Raw genomic sequence first — 19,142 nt, 5'->3', positions numbered from 1 at the left:
ATAAAAGAGAAATGACTTTTTTCCCATATGCAATAAAATATTACCTCAATTCAGCAAGTAAATATTTGCTGGGGATAATGCTATTCTACGAAGAATTGTTTAGAAAAGATAATATATGGTTGTCTTCATTAGATTGTGATGAGTGTACTCAAAAGGAAATCTAAACTTGGTATATTTTATAGATCTTATACTCACTATGGCTGGAGAATCTTAATCTTAAAGGATCAAAGTATAATCTAGGATATTATATTGCAGTGAACATATAAAATGTGAATCCAAAATAATGTTTAATATTATAGTTGTTGATCTAAGACAACTGGATGCACATATGCAAATAGACAGGAAGTCTTTCATCTTAAATACTGCTCAGTGATAAAAAGCTACAGAGGGAAAGGTTGGAACTGTTAGCTTTCAATCATAACTTGGATATTTAACCCTTTTGTGTTTTCACGAAGACTAGATTAAGGGCTGCTGAAGGTTATTCTCAGAGTATTCTGTACCCCTGCTGATAAGTCATAGCACTTACACTTTATTATAATTTGTAGTTGCCTGTTTTGTCTGTTTGTAAAGGCAAGACTAATGTCTACTTGCTCACTACAGCTTTGCCAGCAGCAGGCAAAGACTTATTTAATAAATTAATCAACCCTGTTGGGGAGGCAAGGATTAACAGTTTTATCATAGACATGAAGCTCTAAAAAGGTGAGCAACTTGCTTAACGTAGTGTGGTTATTGTGTAGAGAAGCCAGCATTCGAATCCAGGTCTTCTATTATCAAGTCAAATGCTCCTTCCAGTGCTGATCATTCAATTTTCAAAATGTATTTCTGATGTAAAGAAAATATACTTGCACATATATTTCTGCACATGACAGACTGCATGGATAATCTGAAATGTAGAAGGGAGATTTCTATGGGGTTTGGCTAACACTAATATGAACTAAATTATAAGTATCACTACCAAGATGCAGTAGCAAAAAAATGTCAAACTCAACTTGTGTTCTAATTTTGTGCTGGACATTATTCCTGGGATGTCTCACACATATCTCAAATTGAATACATTCAAAACCAAAAAGCATTAACACTCCTTTCTTTTACCCTCAAAACTTGCTTCTTCTCTTTTAGTCCTTAATATACTCAATAGCATCATCATTTACCCATATCTCAAATTAGAAACATGACTTTCTTTTTGATTTCTTCTCTGCTCTAAATTTTTATGTAACAAAATTCAAATAAATAATTTACCTAGGACAGATTTAAGTGCTACAACATATGGTGCTGAAATCTGATTCAGTAGGCAAAGGCAAAAGAAATTCATTATTTAAAATAAAAAAATCCTGATATCTGAAATTGGATTTTGAAGTCACCGAATTAGACTATTCTTGTACCAATGAAGTTTTAGTCTGAGAGTTCTTGATTGGTGACAAATGCCTAGTAACAGCTGCCTTTAAAGTGGTCATTATTGCTGAATATCATTCTCAAAACCTCCACTCAGCCCAAAGGTTTTGTTTTGTTTCTATTCATTATTCACGTCCCTGGTGAAATCCTAGAGAGGCCTTCTCTGATCATCTATCTAAGTGAGGTTTCCCTCCTATGATTTTTTATCGTTACAACTTTTTCATTTCTTCTTAACATTAATTTCAACTTATAATTATTATTGTGAAATTACAATCATTAGTATTTATGTTTATCTACCTATTTATTTTAATATACCATTGACTAAACTGTAAGGTTTAGGACAGGGCTTATATCTGTCACTGACATAAAAGCACATATAAGAGCATGTAGTTTAGAATCAATTAAGCTGTTTTATAATTTGAGACTTTTAATAGAAGGATTAATTTGACTTTCTTTACTCCTTAAAAAAAAAAAATCAATATTCAAACTAGTTTTTTATTATACCCATAAAAGTTTAAATTTAAAATTAGATAAAAGCAATAATTTATCTTTGAAGTAGACATTCTAGTGCTGATCAAAATTATCTAAAAGGAATAGAATCTTATTCCTAGATAAAAATACAGGAAAACAATTCTTCGAAAAAAAGATATTCATATACACTGTTTTATTTGAATTCATTGTCAGTTTGAACATCTAAGCATTAACTAAGGAAAAAATATCAAGACAAGCTACTTGCTCCCCCAAAGTTTTGCAATAAGCAAAATAACTTAAGAAATGTGAACATTTTTATTTTTAGGATTTCACTTTAGCAAATTTAGAAATACTAAGTGATTTTAAAAATTGTATTTTATACTCCCTTTGTAATTAAAAGTGTAATCACAAAGTTTTAAAAAGGCTCAGGAACTATTACGTATAATTAAATTTAGCTTAACATATTTATGTTCACAGTATATTATTAGGGAAAAAAATACCGTGCCTTGGATAGTTCTGTATTTCCAATACCTTGGTCCTAATATTTTGTGAATGACTAAACATTTATAGTGGACTTAACTTTTAGCTTTAATTATTTCCCAGACTTTATAAATGAGTAAAGATTGTACAGGCGGAATTTAATGCAAACAATAAATTATTTTGTTTCAAAAATTTAAAAGACATGGATGAGAGTCTTCTATCCAGTTCAAGTCTTGAGAACTCCATGTTTTCCTTCAGTTAAAGATGTAGCTGACTGGCTTGAATGGCACTAACATACATTTCATATCTGGAATGTTCTTACAGTTTTTCTTTATTTAAGATTTAGGAACTCAATTTTTTAAAATTATAAAATTAGTATCAGTTATTTTTGACACAAGTCTAAAAACAATGATATACAACAGCAACACTCTGAAGACTGCTGAGAAGGTTGTACCATGGAACATAAAAGCAACTGCACTACACATATCAAGAACTGCTTGATATCATTTCTAGTTAAATCTAATTATAACATTCATAAAACTCATAGAAAAGTTGGAATTGAGGAAGACAGCTACATAAGTCCTTAAATTTGATGACAGAGAAAAAGCCACAGTTTGAAAAATTACCTGCGGATCCCTAGAATAAATTAAGTGTATAGCCTGATAGCTAACACCATATCTTATTAAATAAGAAGGAATGTTACTATTAACTTTTTGATGCCAGTATTGGATCTATCACATAGAAAACTCAAAAGCAGCAACAACTAACATAACCAGGGAAGGGACATTCCAAAAGACAGCAGTCAGAGACATAATTAAGTTTGCTACTTAATTTATCATATACGTGAAGATGTGGGCAGCAAATAAACGTCTAAACCTTTTTCCCCCATATGTGATTTGACACTTGGGAAAACGTATAAAAAATAAATACTAAGATACTTCCTCCCTCCCCAAAAGGTTGGCATTAAAACTTTCTTTCTAATCATTTTAGATTTGTTTCCGAATATTAGGCAGCAACATTCCAAGTTGAAGATATTTGAAAAAATTTGGAATGATACTAGAGCAGGGAGCTACCCCAGCCTGGACAAGTTAAAAAAAATCCCTCTGGTAACATTATTTTATTGTGTTAATTTTGCTGTTTATTGGCCACAAATACATTCATCCTCTGCATAAACAAATAACTTCAATATGCTAAAAAATAGCAGCTCTACAACAAAGAAATAGGAGCTACAGAATATGAGAGCTGTAGCAGTGATGCAGGAGTAGACATTTTGCATGAAATTTCTATTGTCCTACTATTGACCTAATAAGACAGTTTGTGAAACAGTAGGTGATAACTATATTATCTTGCATGCAATCCAACCTTGACAAACAGAGGGAAATATTGGTTAGTTTTCCCAGATTTACATAGTAGAGCAGGTGTAAGGTGCCAAGGAACTGCACTTACTTTTGGTGTTGGGCAGGAAGCTGTGGAAAGGCGAGATGTAGCCTGAGCACGAGGTGATTCTGAAGGAGTAGTGCTGAGGGAAGCTGTGTCTCGTGGGAGCACCTGAACGCCACGAGAAATGATGGAGTCTGGAATCTGAGCAAGGGGAACAAGTATGGTTTAATATTCTGAAAATACCAACATGTAAAATCAATACCCACACGTGTTTTTCTTTTGACATTCTTTGCTGCTTAGCTCTCGTATTTGGTCTCACTTACTGTTAGGTATAAATGCACCCAACAATTTGGGATAGAACAGAAATCTTCAGATCTAGAATATTTTCCCTGGCCAAATAATATTTCACAAAACTTTTATGAGAGGCATATAGTATTGTGGATAAGGGTAAAGTGTTTGACATTCACGTACTGCCTCTGCCATTTAACAGTTATTTAATTCGTAGGTATCTTCCATTTCGCTTTTAGATTCATTATCCACCCTCCTTCACTCTCTGCTCCAAGATGACCTGTATGGATAGAACCAACAAGCTATTTTGTGCTTTCTGGTTTCTATTTGGGTTCAGCCAAGGGGAGGCACTGTCAGGAAGCTGAAGGGTTGGAGGAGAGTATGGTCTGCTATTTATTCCCCTGGCTTCTTCTCTACCAGGTCACCATAGGTTGGCTAAGATCACAGACCCTGTCAGATGACCCTATTTACAGCTCTTTTCTGGATTCCAACAGCAGCTCCCCACCTCTGCCCCATTCGGACTAGGGGTACTAATAATTAATTCCCACTATTACTAGTCCCAGGGCACTGCATTATGCCTTGCTGCTTTCTCTAAAATCTGCCCAAACCTTTGTAAATGCCATAGTCCCTTATTAAATTCTTCTCAATTTTCTATATGTTATGACTTCTGCTGGGACACTGATGAATGTATTTTTAAAATTGCCATTTCCTTTATCTAAAAGATGAGGATAATAGCAGCATCTGCCTCACTGGATTACTTCTGAGGGTTAAATAAGATAATGTATATAATTACACTAGCACTTCCAAGCAATAAATACTTAATAAATGTTGGCTATTATTATTTCATGATACCTATCAACATGATAAAGACTGATGTAATTGAGTAGCACTATTCTAAAAATATACAAATATAAGGACAAATATTGTGGATTACTTTTACAATTAATATTTATGTTAATTATAAAATTTATTTTAAATTTTAAAATAACTATGCATAATTTAGTTTATGATCGGGGCTAGTCTGACCAAGAAAAAAGAGAGAGAAAACTCAAATTATTAAAATCAGGAATGAAAGTGAGGACATTACTATTGATCTCACACAAATAAAAAGGATTACAAGAGAATACTATGGACAATTGTATGCCAGCAAATTGGATAACCAAGATGAAATGGACTAATTCTTAGAAACACAGAAACTATCAAAATTGATTCAAGAAGAAATATAAAATCTTGAATAGACATATAACAAGTAAAGAGATTGAATCAGTAATCAAAAAACTTCCAAAAAGGAAAAACTCAGGATGAGATGGCTTCACTAAAGAATTCTATCAAATGTTTAAAGAACTAATGCAAATCCTTCACAAACTCTTCCACAAAACAGAAGAGGAGGAAACAGTTTCTAACTAATTTTATGGGGCCAGTATTACCCTGATATCAAAGACTAGTGAAGACATGACAGGAAAAGAAAACTAAAGACCGATATCCTTTATGAATATAGATGCAAACATCTTAAACAAAATAACAGGAAACTGAATCCAACAGCATTATTAAAAAGATTATATACCATGGCCAAGTGGGATTTATTCCGTGAATGTAAGGGTGGTTTAACATAAGAAATATAATCAATGTAATACAACATAAAATAGAATGAAGAAAAAAAACCCTACACAATCATCTCAATTGATGTAGAAAAAGTATTTGACAAAATAGAACACCCTTTCATGATAAAAACACTCAGAAAACTAGGAATAGAAGGCAACTTCCCCAACTGGATAAAGGGCATCAATGAAAAACCCAGAGCCAATATCTTACTTAAGGATGAAAGACCAAAGACTTCCCCTTAAGATTAGCATCAAGGATGTCTGTTCCCACCACTTCTTTTCAACATTGTACTAGTTCTAGCCAAGAAAATTAGAAAGAAAAAGAAATAAAAGGCATCCAAACTGGAAAGGAAAAATAAAACTACTTCTATTCATAGATGACATGAAAAGGATTCTTTAGGATTATATATATATACTATATATGTTATATATAGTATATAATATTCTATAGTCTCTCTCTCTAATATGTATACTAATAAAATAAAATCAGCAAAGTTGCAGGATACATAAAGAACACACAAAAATCAGTTGTATTTTTACACACTAACATTGAAAAATTCAAAAAGAAAATTGAGAAAGCAATCCCATTTACAACAGCATCAAAGAGAATAAAATATTAAGGAATAAATATAACCAAGGAGGTGCAAGACTTGTACACCGAAAATTACAAAACGTAAATAAATGGAAAGACATATATTATTAAGATGGCAATACTACCCTAAGGAATCTACAGATTCAATGCAATCCCTATCAAATCCCAACAGAATTTTTTGCAGAAATAGAAAAACCCATCCTAAAATTTATATGGAATCTCAAGGGACTCCATATAGCAAAAACAATCTTGAAAAATAATGTTGGAGCACTCACACTTTCCAATTTCAAAACTTACTTCAAAGATACAGTAATTAAAACAGTGTAATACTAGCATAAGGATAGACATATAGACCAATGGAACAGAAATGAGCATCCAGAAATAAACCCTCTTACCTTTAAGGTTAATTAACTTTTGATAAAAGTGCCAAGACAATTAATGGAAAGGAACAGTCTTTTCAATAAATTGTGCCAGAACAACTGGATATCTACCTTTAAAAAAATGAAGTTGGTCCCTTACCTCACACTACATACAAAAATTATCTCCAAATGGATCACAGACCTAAATGTAAAAGCTAAAATGACAAAATTCTTAGAAGAAAACATAGGGGTAAATATTCATCACTTGGATTTCATAATGGATTATTAGAATATGATAGCAAAAGCACAAGGAACAAAAGAAAATTTAGACAAATTGAACGTCATCAAAATTAAAATCTTTTGTGCATCAAAGGACATTAAGAAAGGTTGAAAGGACAACCTATAGAATGGGAAAAAATATTTGCAAATCATATATCTGTTAATGGTCTAGTATCCAGAATACATAAAAGTCACAACTCCACAACAAAAGACAAAGTAACACATTTAAAAAAACCATCATTTTAAAAAAGAGGCAAAAGACTTGAATAAACATCTCTCCAAAGAAGATATACAAATGGCCAAGGTGCAACAGGGAAAGATGTCCATCACCATCAGTCATTAGGGAAATGTAAATCAAAATCACAATGAGATATATAGCTACCCACTCAATGGCTATAATTAAAAAAAGGAAAATAAGAAATGTTGGTGAACACGTGGAGAAATTAACTTTATACGTTGCTGTTGGCTATGTAAAATGGTGCAGCTCTGCAGAAAAAGTTTGGTGGTTCCTCAAAAAGTTAAACACAGAATTATCATGTGACCCAACAATTCTACTCCTAGGTACATATCCAAGAGAACTGAAAACTTGTGTTCAAACAAAAACTTGTACACGGATGTTCATAGATACATTATTTTAATAACAAAGAAGTGAAAACAACCCAAACGTCCATCAGTTGATCAACGGCTAAATAATATGTGGTATATCTATACAATGGAATATTGTGCAGTTGTAAAAAGGGGCAACACATACAACAAAACAGATGAACCTTGAAAACGTGACATTAAGCTAAAGAAGCTTGAGATAAAGCTCATATTGTCTGATTCCATTTATATGTAATGTCCAGAGTAGGCAAATCCATAGAAACAGAAAGCAAATTAGTGGAAAGGGGGGAGGAAGTATAAGGAATGAGTGATTAATGGATATGGTGTTTTTGGAGGGTTGATAAAGCATTCTGGAATTAGACAGAGGTGATGGTTGCACAAAATTGTGACTGTACTAAAGCCACTGAATTGTACATTTCAAAACGGTTAAAATGGTGAATTTTGTGTTATGTGAATTTTAATTCAATTAAATTTAAAAAAGAATCCTTCCCTAATCCAGCATAATGAAAATGTTGTCCTCTATCAATCCATAAAGCTTTATAGTTTTGCCTTGCTTATTTAGATTCCTAATTAACTTAGAATTGATTTTTGTATATTGTATGAGATGGGGGACCAATTTCATTTTTTTCATGTGGACAGCCTGTATCATTTATTGAAAAAAGAACTTCTCCACTAATGTGTAATACAAACTCTGTTATGTATCAAGTGTCCATGTGTGTTGGTGGTTTTGGGGCTTATATTCTGTTCCATTGGACTAACTGTTAATTCTTGTACCAATAATGCACTACTTTAACTATATTAACTCCTGATATTTATAGAGCAGGTCCCACTTTGTTCTTTTGACATTAATTTTTCATATTAAAGAGTGTCTTGGTTATTTGGGGCCCTTTGCATTTCCATTCTATATAAATTTTAGAAGCAGCTTGTCAGTTTCTCTTCCTCCCTGTCTTAATTAAACACACACACACACTCTTACGAAGTGTTAGAATTTTATTTACCACATTTGTACAGGAAATATAGAAAAGTTTTGAAGGATACCCCTCTAACTAACAAAAAAGTGTCTACTTCTGGGGTAGCAGGAAGGCAAATGAGAATGAGATAAGAGGGTGGTTCAAATGGATACCAATCTTATTTATGCTTCATTTTTAGATTTTAATAAGGAGAATGTATTCACATATTACTTGTACAATTAAAAAAACTTAGTGAAAACCATGAGAGGGAGTGTTTCAAAAATCAAGAAATGGTCAACACACTCAACAACTAGAGAGAAGGAAAAGAATGAGAACAATGTCTTGCACACAGTTGACACAATAATTATTTCCTTAAAAACAAAGAAATAGAAGCAGCCATTAACTGAGAAATACAAGCTCTCTTTGACAGAAGGAATGGAACAAAGTTTAAACTCAGAAAAATAGTTTAAGCAGAAAGGACAGATGTTTAGCCTTGATGGTCTTTATTTTACTATGACAAGAAACAAGAGGAGAGAATAGGGGAAATGAGGATGTGAAAAAAGGAAAAGGACTGAAATTGCAATTCATCAATGTATATAAAAGAGACGAGAGATGAACCAAAGGCTTGCCAAGGAGTAGTGAGGATCCACCTAGGGTAAGTAGAATTTGTACTGGGTTAACTCAGCATAAATGAGAAGGAGAAATGCCAAAATCACTTCCAAAAGAAATAACATTCCTACTTTTAGAGAACTAATCTGTATTCCTATTTTCTTATGCACTGATAGCATGGAGAAAACAATTTGTCCCAGTTGATCTCAAACCCTATGTAGATATGCAATGTAATTTCAACTGTGAATTTTTAAACAATAGAATTTTCCTCTTTAAGGGAAATTATAACAGGAATACACACTTTCTTAGGAACTGTGCTGATTCTTTCTATGTTGCTGTTTTGCCCTAAAGCTAATTTGACTAATTAGGTGAACACTTCTAAAAGAAGAAAGTTATATTATCAAAATGAGAATACAAAGCCAAAGCATCATTTCCCCTTTTGAACTCAATAGTCTTTTGAAATGCCAGTAAGAATACCAATAAAGTAAACACACAAATTTGTACTCTGATGCTAAGGAAATTCATAAGCGGGCATAAATTTCTCCTTTGAATCATTATTTTCCATCACTTAAATTTTTTTTGTTTTGAAAATATGTTTAAATTTACAGAAAAGTCACAAGATTAATACAACAGAAGATCTCTCTGTTATTTGGATTTAATTTTGGGAAGCTAGTGAGCTAATTTATAATCACTGGAGTGAGTCTTCTAAAGCAGCCATGTTATGAAGGAGTATGGCTTCCACAACCACAGTGTGTCAGTCTCCATGGTAAGGCTATTGGAATTCTTGTCCAGCTTGCTGGTTAGCTTCATCATGTATACCCTTTCCTAGTAATTTCTCTGTTTAGAGGCCTTTAAGGTAGGTTGCATTTTCTAAAAATCCTACTAGACATCCAAGTGTGCAATACAGGATCTGAACTAATAATAAAAATAGATCACATATGAATACCAAAATGGGTTCAAAATATACTTCATCTATCTTCCCAGGGCTTGTGATACTGATCCTTTAGAGGCTATGATTAAGCGTTAAGAAAATTTTACTAAAGAACAAAACTACCAAACCAGTGTATCTTGAGTTCAGTAAGGTATTTGACAAGTCATTCATAAAATTCTTGTGGACAAGATAGAGAAAGTAGGTTTTGATGGGCTAGAAGAGAAATATATGTTAGCTGGTTAAGCAATTATAACCAACAGGGTTTCTGGTAGTATGTGAAATGGTCTATCCTAAATAAAAGTTCTACCAGTGACTTGAATGAAAGCATGATAAACATATCTGCAGATGACAGAGATAGAAAGGACAGGTAATATACCGATGGCTGATAGAGATTTTAAAAAGATCTTAAGCTAGACTGATCAGTTGAATGCAGCAAAATAAAATTTAATGAGAATAAATATGAAGACCTGAATTTAGATTAAAATCGATGCTATAAAAAATCTACAAGAATTTATGAATCATATTTACAAAGAAAAGCCACATTTTATGATTTCATCTAGATAGTGAACATATGAAGTATGACTATAACAGAGCTTTTATTTATGAAAATAAAACTTTAAATATTCACATGAGTCTGTTTCTTTACGTGGACTATTTATACGTATTAAAATTATTCTCCCATTGGTTAAAATTATTCAGGATTTTTCTTGTTCTCAGTGGTATTTATCAGAGTCCTTATTATGATTTGTTTTCCCACATAAGTTTGCCTTCCAAAAAAATTAAAAAGTATAATCTTGCTGATACCTGTATTCCAGTATGAATTTCTGATGGTATATATAAAAAACTTAGAATAGTGTCTGATATATAGCTGGCATTCAAATATTATCTATATCATTATTACTATAGTCACTTAATATATTGGCTTATTAGAGGGAGAGAACATGCTGATTATTTGTCTATTTCATGGAAGAATCTTTAGACATCATGGGAATTGATAAATATACCTTGGTTTTTTGTATCTATTTTGTGAAGTTGGTTAATGGACATCTATTCCTTGGAGATGGATGATGCATCATATTTTTTTGATGGAACATATTTAACAAATATTACTACAGTGTATACTATGTGCCAAACTGTGCTAGATATTGGATAGATCATATAAACTAAGAGAAATGATCTTGTCCTCATGGAGCTTACAGTCTACACATATAGAAATGAAACACATGAATAAGTACTATATCATTGTTAAGTGTGATAAGTAATATAAAGGAAAAGAACAAGGTGCTATGAGAGAGAATAACTACAAGCATAATTTAGACTGGAGGAAGCAGATCAGAGAAGTCTTTCTGTGAGGAAGAGATACTTCAACTGGGACAGAAAGAATAAATAGAAGTTAGCCAGGCAGAGTGGTGTTAAGAACATTTCAGGTAGTGGGGACAACACGTTCCCCGAGGCAAGAAAAAGCTTGATGAAGCTTAGTGAGCAATGAGGAGAGGGAGAGGAATGGTAAGAGAAGGGCCTAGAAGAGTAGGGAGGAACCAGGACATGTAAAATCTAGCAGAACACGTCAACGAGTTTTGGTTTTATTCTAAAGTAATGAGAATCCATTGAGGGTTTCAAGTAGAGAGGTGACATGATTTACTTCATGTTTTAAAAAGCTGACTCTGGCTATAAGGGGAAGAATTAATTGAAGAGAGGAAGGTGGAACTGATGAGACTAGCCACTGAAAAAATTAAGGTGAAAGATGACGTTGGGTTAAACCAGTTTGTTCCCTGGGAACTTATTATGCCAAGTAGTTTCAAAAGAACCACCAATAAATCTCACAGGATTTCCTAAAATGGAATTTTGAAGAGTAGACCAGGTTCTCATCTCCTGAGAACACTAATAGTTATGATACACCTATAAAACTGGTTCATTTAAGAACATATTTTCTCATATTGCATTGTGAGTTCCTCAAGAGCTAAGCCCAAGTCATACATAATCATTTAAAAAGTCACAGCATCTAGCAGAGTGATACATACATATTGTCAAAATAACTATTTGGTGAATGAATGTAATACAAAAGAAAAGATAAATATAGACTGGATTTATGAAAGGATTTATGGAGGAGGCTGGACTTTAGCTAGCACAGGAGTTCTTAATCTAAGGTATCTGCCCTGCAATAGTACTCAACATTGGTGTGTGTGAGCCTTTGGAGAGGGGCAGCAACATTAATCACGTTCCCAAAGGTCACCACCTATAAAAATGTAAGAACCACTGAGCTAGGCCTTAAAAGATGGCTAAAGGTTGAATAAGAAGGAAAAGGAAATAATTGTTCAGTTGGGCAAGGGAGAGAGGAGGTGTGAAGGGAGAACTGAATAAGTAACATCTGAAGGTTGAGTCAGATCAGTGAGGATATCAACCCCCTAATATTAAATGTTTACTTTTATCCAGATACAGTGTTAAGTACTTTTACAACCATTTTCTTATTTGAATGTTCATAACTCACTTATGAAGTAAGAGGTGGCTTAATATCATTATTATTCCTATCTTAGAGAAGACTGGGGTTTAGAAAGGAGAAGCAATTCACCCAATGTCATAGAGCTAATAACTGACGAAACTGAAACTATCTGATGTCAAAGCTCATGTTGTTAAGCAAAGCACAAAGTATACTGTTTTCCAGATTTGGAAAAGGTCTATGTAGTTTATTTTAATACAGCTTCCTATTTATTGATAATTTTTGTGAAAAACTCATGAGAACATGTATTTGTCAGCTCAAATAATAATTACTAATTCACCACACATACATACATAACCAGTCTACAATATTCCTCAAAGGTCAATGCTAGGAAAAAACAACTAGCATCCTAGCAAGTCAACCCCTTTATTAGCAACTACAGTAGTGATATAAAAATGTCTTGGCTTTTCTAATTCAAATTTTGAGAAAATCAAACAGCCATTTATTATTAAAGGTCATCTAGCCCTCTACAAAATCCTGCTATGTGGCATCCATATGAGTAGAAACAAACAAATAATAGTATAAGCAATAAAAAAGCACACTAGGCTTGTGGACATCTTGAACAAAAATTTTATTTTCTTTTGTAAACATCCAGGCATCACTGTATTCGTCTCACACCTCAGAAAAATTGTAAAAGACTGAAGTGGAAAAAAAATATTACTAGGTGTCCTGTGTAGTGGACCATTCTGGATTATCTGCACTGCTCACAGTCTTTTAGCTTTTTTACAACTCAAGTTGTAAAAACTGATAGTAATGTAAATGGTTTCCGTCTAAATGATTCTTTTGTACCATGGAAGTGCGAAGAACTGCCTTGCAGATAATGACCAAGTGTTGCATCTATTTGTAAATTCATTTCAGCCTCCCAATGCCTAGATATTTATGTTCTTCGAATTTTCCTGTGAACCAGTGGTAACATCTTTCTGATTCCTTCATTAATTAATGAATGAAATATCATCTTTGATATGTAGCCATTTGGCATTTGTAATAAAGTTAGGATTTTACCTTTAAAAAAATTTATTCCTTAACAGTTTTAGAGATCATCCACTGAGATGTCCCATGGATTCAGCTAATAAAACCAGGTAGACTGCATTGCCAGAGGAGTGCACTTGTAAGCACTTGCTTAAGCTCACATGTATTTTTTCTTGGTAACCAGAGGTGAATCCCAAATGCCCATAGAACTTTACTTAGATGACTGTTTCTCTAGTTTTAAAAAAACTTAAAAAAAAAGAAAACCATCATATTGATTTATGTTTGTTTTTGTTTCTGGTTTGTGCACTGCCAGGAAATTACTGCCCTCTGGTGGCAGCAGTGCCTGGGACTTTGCTTTTATGGTCTGACCATTTGGTGATCTCTGTAAATGGATTACAGAAGTCTATTCATTGCTGGGTGACAGATGATGAGAATCATGTTTATAGTCCTTTTTATTTGTCTATTTCTCCATTTTGAGCTGAAAACAATTAAGAATTTGGTGCCCTCTGGGAAGGAGAACAGGTCTTTGGTTTTTTGTTTTTGGTGGGGATGAGTTTTTGTGTTTCCGTGTTTACTCTGGACCTGTAGCTTAAGTTGTAGAATTGAAACTATGAGCTCTCTCTGTATTTGTGTGTCTGTAATTCAGAAAGACCTTTACCTATTGTGTTAGTGTGAAATGTTTCCCAATCTCTGGAAAGTATTAATTAAACTATATGGTCTATTAAATTAAAGGAGCTCAGTTGTAACTGGCTTAGGAGATAAAAAAATGCTTAAAGAAGTCAATTAGTTTTATAATTCTCCCAAATAAGGAAACTGAATTTCTCATACTTCAAATATGCTAGACTTAAGAAAAAACTTCTAATAGAAACTAACTCATAAATATTTTAAGAATCCATGTTCATATAATTAGGGTAAATCCTTGGCAAACAAGACTAGCTTAATAATTTTGGTTTTAAAAATTGTGTCTTTAAAAAAATTTATCAATGTTAAATATAACACAAGTATACATTTTGTTTTCCTTGGGTCATTTTCCCTAAATGTACTCAGGTTTACTGAATGAACAAGTTAACATTACATAATGCTTAGAATTATGAAAAAATATATTTAATGTTTGACTAAATTGAATCATTAGTCTGACAAATTATATTTCAACAGTATTTATGTTTTTAGCATGCCCGCGTGAAGATAATTTCCATGATCTTTAGGTAACAAGTTTTGGACAGACATTAACTTCAGTTAATTACTGGATAATCATTAGATTCCTAGATAATTTTTAAACAAGATAAAATTAGGAAACTGATTGCTAATCATAATTAAAAATCTTCTTATTGTGGTGAAATATACATAAAATGTACTATTTTAACCAGTTTTAAGTGTATAATTCAATGGCATAAGGTAAACTGACAATGTAATACAAACATCACCACTATCCATTTTCAGAACTTCTTCACCATCGGAAAGAGAAATTCTGTATCCTTCAAACAATAACTCCCCATTCCCCGCTTTCCCCAGCCCCTGGTCACCTCTATCCTATTTTCTGTCTCTATGAACTTGACTATTCTAGGTACCTCATGTAAGTGGAATTACACATTTGTCCTTTTATGTCTGGCTTATTTAACTCAGCATAATGTTTTCAAGGTTCATCTATGTTGTAGAATGTATCAAAAAACTTAATTTCTTCTTGTGGCTCAATAATATTCCATTGTATGTATATACCATATTTACGCATTTGAACATCAATGGACATTTGGGTTATTTCCACCTTTTGGCCATTGTGAATAATGCTGCTATGAACATTCGTGTACTAGTCCTTGCTTTCAATTCTGTTAGATATCTATCTAGAAGTGAAATTGTTTGATCATATGTTTAACTTTTAGAGAACCATAGAAGTGTTTTTCACAGTGGCTGCACCATTTTACAATCCCTCTAGCAACACACAAGGGTTCTAATTTCTCTACATACTTTGCCAACACTCATTTTTAATATTTTTGGGAGAGGGGGAGATTCTTTGGTGTTTTTTGAAATAGCCATCCTAATGGATATAAAGTGGTATCTCATTGTGGTTTTGATTTGCAGTTCCCTAATGACTAGTGATGTTGACTATTCATGTGCATATTGCTATTTGTATACCTTCTTTGGAGAAATGTCTATTCAAATTTTTTAATTGTGCAGTTTCTTTTTTCACTATTGAGTTGCAGGCATTCTTTATATATTCTAGATATTAATCCTTTATCAGACATATGACTTGCCAATATTTTCTTCCATTCTGTGGGTTGTCTTTTCACTCTTGATAGTGTTCTTTAATGCACAAGTTTTTAATTTTGATGAATTCCAATTTATCTAATTTTTCTTTTGTTACATTGATTACTAATCATAATTTTAAGTTTATGTACTTTTGCTTATTTTTATTTGCTATATAGATGGTAGAGTTTTGTGTCATGTTTATGAACATGCTTCTTTTTGCTATTTTAACAAGTAGTCAAAGGATTGCATATTGTAGAAAATTTCATTATGTATGTTCATGATCTTTGCTGTCTATTAAAATAAACATGTCAGATAGTTCTTAATTATCTTTTTTTAAATCATTTTTTTTCTTAAGATTTTTTTTTTTTTTTGAGGAAGGTTAGCCCGGAGCTAACCACTGCCAGTCCTCCTCTTTTTTGCTGAGGAAGCCTGGCCCTGAGCTAGCATCTGTGCCCATCTTCCTCTACTTTATATGTGGGATGCCTACCACAGCATGGCGTGCCATGTCAGCACCCGGGATCTGAACTGGCGAACCCCGGGCTGCCAAGAAGCAGAACGTGCGAACTTAACCGCTGCGCCACTGGGCCAGCCCCTTAATTATCTTAATTCATAGAGAAACCCCTCAGGTTTTCTGTATGAAACAGAAATGACTTACTTTCATTAGAGGTTATAATTCACATGAATCACTGAGACTATGTTGGTAACAACAGTGACACAGAAACACAATTGAGCATGTGCTTTTCTTTTTTTAAGGGAAAAAAAGTTTTGTCCTAAAGCAGCAATTCTCAAACTTTTTGGTCTATGGACCCCTTTACATATTTAAAATTTATTTAAAATTTCTACAGTTTTTGTACACATGAGTTATAACTATTAATGCTTACTGAATTAGAAATCAAAACAAAACAAAATGAAAATTTAAAATACTTAACTCATTTGAAGAAAGCAATGATTAACACATTGCATGTTAAGTAAATTATATCACCATATTATTACGAAGATAGTTTTCATCTTGTGGATCATCTAAGAAATGCAGTCCTAAAGTAAAGTATCAGAGTATTTGAAAGAACATAATGAAGAATAAAACTTGGAAAATGAAGTTTATTTCTTTTGATTTATAATACCTGAGCCTGAAGATAAGTTACAAAATTTGTTAAAATATTCAAGTTCACTTAATTTTGATGAGCCTTTTTTCCTTGGCTTACTGATCAGTCCCTTTACCTACTGTCTGTCTACGTAATTTTCCTAGACAGGAGAGATGCTGTGTCTTACCAGAATAATTTTCTGTGCTACATGTTAACTCCATTATATGCTTGAGAGTTTAAGAGAGAAAAACCAAACAACAAAAGTTCCTTACTTATGCAAAAGCTAATTCTTACCAATTGTGTTACCTTTTATGCTTTAAAAAATGTTTTACTGTCATTTTAATTAAAAATGCAACCAAAAATTATTTCTCAGGCTTCCATGATCATATCTCAAATCAAGTGTCCAAATTTCCTCTGACAACTCAAAATTGAATCCTAAATATAGAACTTTAAAAAAATTTCGGGGTATTTTTTTCACCTAAAACTATCTTTGAGACTTCCCAGTAGGTTCCTGGAAATCACAAAAATTTGTTTTTCCAGCACAGAAAAAGAGTGATGAAAGATATAACTAGGTTTGTTACATGCATTACAATTGTAAATTTCATGGGAATTTGTCATATCAAAAGAGAAGCCCAGCCTTCTCCCAGTTAAAATTATGTAAGTAAAATGTTATTAATATAACTATTTCAGAAATTGTATGCTTTATGTAAAGTCCCTGGAGAATTGTCAAATACCCTCTGTCCCTAATGTTTTTACTCTAAGAGGATATACTGCTCAAAACTCTTTTGAAATAGTTATATTCTATTCTCCAATAGAGAATTTACTCTATTCCATTCTGGTATTACTGGTTACAGTTAATAACTACAGCTATTATGTTTCTGTCATCTACAGACGTAATTTTTTGTTTTTTTAGGAAGATTAGCCCCGAACTAACATCTGCCGCCAATCCTCCTCTTTTTGCTGAGGAAGACTGGCCCTGAGCTAATATCGGTGCCCATCTTCCTCTACTTTATATATGAGATGCCTACCACAGCATAGCCTGCCAAGTGGTACCATGTCCGCACCCGGGATCCGAACTAGCGAACCCCGGGCTGCCGAAGCAAAACGTGTGAACTTAACCAGTGCGCCACCGGGCCAGCCCCTACAGATGGATTCTGATGCTTGCTTGAAAGTTATTCTATAAGCTATAGGCCAGAGCTTGTGTATTCAACAAAGAAGGATATTTTCACAAGCCTCGTACCAGATACTTCAAACTACCAACACTTCAAAGAATATACTCTTGGGTACAGACTTCTGAAGTGTCATTGCTTAGACAACTTTTAGACCGTAACAGCCGACTGAGTATTTTCAAAATCCTTTTTAGTGCAGAAGCTGAAAGCGTCATGAAAGTAGACTGCTAAGCTAAGATCCAGTGAAATGAGAATTAATTACATAGGACTGAAGAAGAATTTTTTTCCTGGCTGCTTGTTTGGAATATCATTGATGTTTCAAATGTTCTATTTTCTGGATGTGTGAGGAAGCTCTTTTTCTTTCTTCTTAAGCTATGTATAACCCACAGAATTTAGTAGATCCTGATTTCTTAAAACTAAAATGAAATGTTTAAAAATGGTATTTGATTCTCACTGATACTCTCAGAATTCAGAACCTCTTACTAAGTTTTGTAACTTTTCTTGACATGATAGTGATTTCCACAGATTTAATAAAAATGTCTCCTTTTTTAACAGGATATAATTGGACAAACTGATGCTGAAACCAAGGACTTACATGGACTGTCATATTTGAGAATGGTGCTCATTTAATCAGATATGACTGCCACTTTGGAAGAACAAAGATTGGCTGTACTCAAGAGGCCAGTGCCTACAAAGCCATGCCAAGAAAAATGACCTGGTACTTGGAGTAGAGGGTTTCAGCCTTACATGTGGTAAGGAAGGTCACTAATATATGATAATGGATTTTACTGACCTGGAAAGAGAGGAACTTACTCAAATGACAAGTACTAGCAGGTGAAATCTGGTGAAGAGAGTTCCTTGGGCTTGGTTTCCTAACCTCAGGATGGCAAAAATAGAGATTTTTAAAGTAGGATCTGAGATTTCCAATGAAAAATTCCAGAGAGAAGTTAATTTTGTAGCTTCAGTATTTGCAAAACAAACTCAAGGAGGCTATATGGTTAATTAAGATCTTGCTGTACCTATATAAATAATCAAGCCAAAACTAACGAGACCAGCAATTTTTTTGTTTAAAAATAATCTTTGAAATTATGATCATAATGGGGAGGAGGGAGTTGTCAGGAAAATGGGCAAGAAAGATTATTAAATGTCCAGATTTGTATACCCTTTTGGATTATCTTCACTTGTCTTTGTCCTGAGAAGAAACAATTGAGTATTGCTCCATGTATATTAACCAAGTTTTGCATCT

At 33.2% G+C, this 19,142-nt stretch overlaps 1 protein-coding gene and 1 long non-coding RNA gene across 29 annotated transcripts in view; one reads left to right on the top strand and one right to left on the bottom strand.

Annotated features, from left to right (window-relative positions):
• GPHN (gephyrin) overlaps positions 1 to 19,142 on the bottom strand; it is a 578,713-nt gene that overhangs the window by 203,756 nt on the left and 355,815 nt on the right. For all 28 annotated transcript variants that reach the window (XM_014860909.3, XM_014860913.3, XM_070513810.1 and 25 more), the window contains one exon: positions 3,790 to 3,924. In XM_014860909.3, the coding sequence (XP_014716395.1) occupies positions 3,790 to 3,924 (135 nt within the window). The remainder of the gene's footprint in view (positions 1 to 3,789; positions 3,925 to 19,142) is intronic.
• LOC139045702 (uncharacterized) overlaps positions 1 to 19,142 on the top strand; it is a 66,153-nt gene that overhangs the window by 42,559 nt on the left and 4,452 nt on the right. The window contains exon 2 of the long non-coding RNA XR_011504630.1: positions 18,452 to 18,648. This is a non-coding gene — a long non-coding RNA (uncharacterized lncRNA). The remainder of the gene's footprint in view (positions 1 to 18,451; positions 18,649 to 19,142) is intronic.

Source organism: Equus asinus, chromosome 7, assembly GCF_041296235.1.
Source record: "Equus asinus isolate D_3611 breed Donkey chromosome 7, EquAss-T2T_v2, whole genome shotgun sequence".
NCBI lineage: Eukaryota > Metazoa > Chordata > Mammalia > Perissodactyla > Equidae > Equus > Equus asinus.
Note: the sequence above shows the minus strand (reverse complement) of the source record. Positions and strands in the feature narration are given on the sequence as shown.